This window comes from Mandrillus leucophaeus, unplaced genomic scaffold (genome assembly GCF_000951045.1).
Source record: "Mandrillus leucophaeus isolate KB7577 unplaced genomic scaffold, Mleu.le_1.0 Scaffold436, whole genome shotgun sequence".
Taxonomy (NCBI): domain Eukaryota; kingdom Metazoa; phylum Chordata; class Mammalia; order Primates; family Cercopithecidae; genus Mandrillus; species Mandrillus leucophaeus.
Window position 1 is genome coordinate 1,032,199 of NW_012104654.1, and position 4,867 is coordinate 1,037,065.

The 4,867-nt window shown below is 42.1% G+C and overlaps 1 protein-coding gene across 5 annotated transcripts in view; it reads right to left on the bottom strand.

Annotated features, from left to right (window-relative positions):
- Positions 1-254: 254 nt before the first annotated feature.
- Positions 255-4,867, bottom strand: part of KLF7 (Kruppel-like factor 7 (ubiquitous)) — an 88,535-nt gene continuing 83,922 nt past the window's right edge. For all 5 annotated transcript variants that reach the window (XM_011993889.1, XM_011993886.1, XM_011993888.1 and 2 more), the window contains one exon: positions 255-2,458. In XM_011993889.1, the coding sequence (XP_011849279.1) occupies positions 2,421-2,458 (38 nt within the window). In that variant the 3' untranslated portion in view covers positions 255-2,420. The remainder of the gene's footprint in view (positions 2,459-4,867) is intronic.

Sequence of the window (4,867 nt, forward strand, 5' to 3'; positions counted from 1 at the left end):
GATTGTCAGCAAGCAGTGCTCCAGAAATTGTTTTTAAGTCATGTCTAGTTTAAAATCTTTGGAATAAAACTGATTTTTTTTAATACCCTCCAACTAACATACATTTAATTGCCTCCGGCAAATGGACAGATTTTGTGTGTGTGTGTGTGTGTGTGTGTAACGGGTGTTTTTTCTTTTATTTTTTTTGTTTTGTATTATTTTCTGTTTTTTTCTTTTATTTTTTTTGTTTTGTATTATTTTCTGTTTGTTTTTTTTTTTGTTTTTTTTTTTGTTTTTTGTTTTTTTGTTTTTTTTGTTTTTGGTCTAAATAGAAAAAATGAAAAGGAGAAAGTAAATTCTTAGGGCCAGACCTCGAAATGCCCCAAGTGTCCAATTGGCAGCTACAGCATTTGTGAGGAGGTTCCTTTGCCCTCAGACGAGTAGTTTCAACATTTCAGTGAAAACAAAGGTTGCAGAAAGCTGAAAACCCAGATCTTGAAGGTTGCTGTCATATATGTGTTTGTGTTTCTTATATTATTATTTCCTTTTGACTTCAGTTTTGCATCCCAAATATGTATGGGGTGGCATTTTAACAGTCAATGAGTCAAACAGTCAAAGGAGGACAGGAGGGGAGCCAGCTGGTAGGAGGGAGCAGCAACCGTGTGTGGACCAAGCGCCATTTTGTTTTATAGACGTGTCTTGAAGGGATGGTCCCAGAATATACAAAATATACAATCTGTCCTAATAACCACCCCGCTTGCTTGCATAGGCCATTTGATGGTCCTAAAGGCAGTCTTTGGAGTTGAGGCCAGTGCCAGCTAGCTAGGAATGCGGGTAGAGACCAGTATTGGATGTGTGTGTGTGTGGTATGACTGTAGACTCCTTTGGAGTCAGCTTGCAGTAAATGTGAGGCCTCTGTTAATCCTGGGGGTTGTCGGTCACAAGTCATGGTGGGCCTAGCCAAAAAGAAAGAAAGAAAGAAAGAAACGTGTCTCTCCTTTTAGACAGCCCATGAGAGAAACACCTCAACCTTTTCCTTAAATGTCAACCCTTCACTCCCACAATGGCATTTTGAATTGTGTATTGTAACAAGTCGGGGAATAGGAGCTCAGTGGGCATGAGAGAGAAGATAGGATGATCTTTTGTGAAGCCACTAGACTTGGGAGGCATCCTCAGCTTTCCCCACTCCTGGAAAGAGTGATATTTTTGGCTTTTTGTCAAGTCATAAACCAGAGTTAAATTAAATACGCAGCTGCCCTCTGAGACTAGCGACATCTATGCTGTAACTGGTTATAGGGTAGCAATGACACACAGCACAACGGTTGATCACTATGAGCTGAGGTCATCATGCCTCAAGGAGGATGAGAGAACTGTGATGTCCCATCTGATTGGCTGCTTCGAGAGCTGGACATCCAGGTGCCGAGAGAGTCCTGGAGAGGTTTAGTCCATGGAGAAAAGATAAAACATTTAAGCTTCCAAATAAGCTTTTCAAGTTTTCGTTAGCAAAAACGGAGAGATTAAAAAGAAAAAATCTAGCACTGGCAATAAGGTGAGGCTCAAGGGATATACTGTGATTTATCATCAAGGACTTTATTCTCTTGGCCACTTTGCAGTCATGCTAGAAGTTTCCAGAATCCCTAGTGCATATGGTGTGCAAGAGTCAAAAAGTAAGAAAAGAAAACTCCTCCCTTGAGAGTGAAGTCTACAGAAATGCAGGCCAGAAAGGTGTAAGGTGTTATTCCAGAGTCTGCCGCCGCTAAGGCCGTTGGGATCGACGCGAAAGATCTCAATAGTACTAAGAAGAACCAAAACCAGTCAACAGTTCTGTGAGGAAGTCTGACGCACGGAATAGCAGGACTTTTCACACACAAAGGACAAATAAACCAAGAGTTAATTTTGGCTACCAAACTGCAATTTGGTTTTCTAGGTCATTTTCCCCCAACTATTTAAAAAGAAACATTAGTGCTACACATATGCGACTTTAAGATGCTGGATTCTCCTATCAAGTTGCACTGAGAAGCAAGTTAAATAAGCCCCTCGGACTGCCGTCCACCTGCAGAGACGTCACATCCATTTTCTTTGATTTCCATTGGCAACAGCGGGAAATAATTCCAATAGTGCTGAAGTAAGCAGCCAGTCTGCCTTGCTGAGTTCACCTGGTTTCCTTCTTCATCTTCTTCCATCTGGCTAGGGCAAGGCATAAAGAATAGACGTATACATTTTAAATATAGTTGAGTGCATGACAGTGTGTATGTGTGTGGGTCTGTGAGTGTGTGTGTATGTGTGTGTGTGTACAGAGGTTTATAAGTGAGAACTTTCTTCTGCGAGGCAATGGGTCCCCGCCTGAAGTCCAGCCCCCTGCCTCATGGCGTGCCCGTTTCCTTTAGACACTAGCGGATGCCACGGCAACTCTGGCCTTTCGGTTTTTTAGATATGTCTCTTCATGTGGAGGGCAAGATGGTCAGACCTGGAAAAACACCTAGGAGATATAAACAACAAGGATATTAGAGAGCTCCCAGCAAACAGCGTGACTTGCATTACTCCTTAGGAAATGATTTCCCTTACTTTAAACAGACAGTGCACATGCATTGAGGAAATAGGGCCATGTGTTGGGAAGGTAAGTTTAAGGGGCAGAATGCTTGGGTTTAAATCCCATCTCTTCCAATAGCTGTGGGACTCTGAGCACATTAACCTCTCTGTACCTTAATTCCTCCTCAGTAGAGTGGGGATAATTACAGCCTTTATCTCATAGGTGGGTTGTGAGGATTAAATGAGATGATCCATGCAAGGTACTTAGAATACCGCCTGGCACATTGTAGGATCTCAGTGCATGTTAACTGTTAGGATCATAATTGTGATTATTAAAGAAGAAAAGAATGAGAAAGTGCTTTTGAAACCCGTGTCATGCCTGCATACTGTAAATATAATAAAGAATAATTAGTCTGTATCATCAAAGGGTAGAACTCTAAAATTTCAACACCCAGATTTCAATCCTAAGCTTTACAATGAAAGCCTAGAAATACTGCTTGTGATACTACTTATAGGCTTATCAGACACTCTATATTCAAGTCACAAAGAAAAAAAAAAGAATGAAGAAGGGTGCTCACAGTTACTGAGTATGTTACAATATGTAGGCACTGAGCTAAGGGTTTTCCCAATATCACACCATCCTCGCCAATCCTCCATCTCCATCGTAGGTATTCTCACCCTTTGTGTGTGTGTGTTGGGGGTGGAAGGGAGGGAGGTGAAGGAAACTGAGGCTAAGGTGTTTCTTGGAACCTAAGGCCCATAATTGAGTGTCTTCTTCATGTCAGAGTGGATCCAGTGGTCATCTTCTTTCCTCCTTCCTCTAACACCAGCTAGTTGATATTCTCTTGGGTAGAAACCCTTCTGCATTCTCATTTGTGTGAGGCTGAAGTTGTGGCCACAGTATCTTCTTAAGCAACAGTCATGTGACCTGTAAAGGTCAATGAGAACCAGCCCTGGGACAACTGCTGAAATTATTGGAAGAGAGAAGCTCTCTTTCCACTGGGATCCTGGAGTGACTGGGGTCTATACTGCCATTGTGGGAAAGAGTTGGCTTGAGAATGAAGTCAACAGAGAAAAAACGGATCTGGGGGATAGAAAGAGTCCTGATGATAATATCAGAGAAGCTGGATCCAACGAAACCTAAAGACAAATCTAATTCTGCTCTTCTCAGTTACCTGAGCTCATAAATACCCTTGGAGGCTCACTGCAGTCTAAGTCAGGTTTCTGTATGTTTTAATGAACAGTATGGGTGTTTCCAAATCCCCGTAGGCTTCAATCTCAGGTTCTGAATGAAATCTCAGTGAAGTCAGCCTACATGACAGCAGTCATTCTGAACTCTGAGTGTATGCTTTCCCCCTGGATCATTCGCCTAAAACTAGCTGCTTTCTTACCTATGAGAAAGTTCCCAGGCTCCCTGAAGCCTGAGACACCCCTACAGTCCAAAACTCCTGTCAGAATGTTAGCAAGCTACACTGTTCAGGTTAGCAGGGTTTCCTGTTCAGGGCAGGATTTCCCTATGTTTGTTCATTCTTAAAACAAACAAAAAATATCCACCCTTTCCCTTCACCGCAACATTCTCCACACCCCCTGTTTGTGTCCATTCCTTAAATAGGTACATGTGTAGGATAGAACTCCAAGGGAATGAGGTGAAATGGGACAAGGGTAAAACGAAAACCACATAAAAATGGGAAAAGTACAACAGAAAACAATCTAATCCAGTAACATGCTGCATAATAACAACTCCAATTATACCCACGTACTTCCAGCCCTGACTTTGTATGAGGAAGGTATTTAGATAATCCCTTAGAGATGCCTCTAAAGGGGGTTTGGTTTGCTATAAAAGAGTGTCACTAAGTTTTCTTTAAAAACTAGTACTCTGTCACTGGTACACAGAAAAATCAATACAGCCTGCAGGGAATTTAGCATCTAACTGGCATAATTCTGTCTTGTCCCGAGGGTACAACTCAGTATTGCCCACTGTCTGTTCTCTTTCCCTCCCTCCTCTCTTCCTCCCTGCCTTCCTTCTTCCTTCTTTTTCTCTCTTTTCCTCCTTCTTTCATCCCAACAACCTGGAGAAAGAAGATCCAAGTTGGGACATTGTGTTTCTAGATATTTCTTTTTTAAATGTAACATCCTTATAAAATCCCTATAAAGAAGGTACCATTCTTATTCCCACTACCAGATGAAATATTCATCAGAAAGAGGATTTGTTTTTTGTTTTTGTTTTTTTTTTTTTGAGACAGAGTCTCACTCTGTCGCCCGGGCTGGAGTACAGTGGCCAGATCTCAGCTCACTGCAAGCTCCGCCTCCCGGGTTTACGTCATTCTCCTGCCTCAGCCTCCCGAGTAGCTGGGACTAC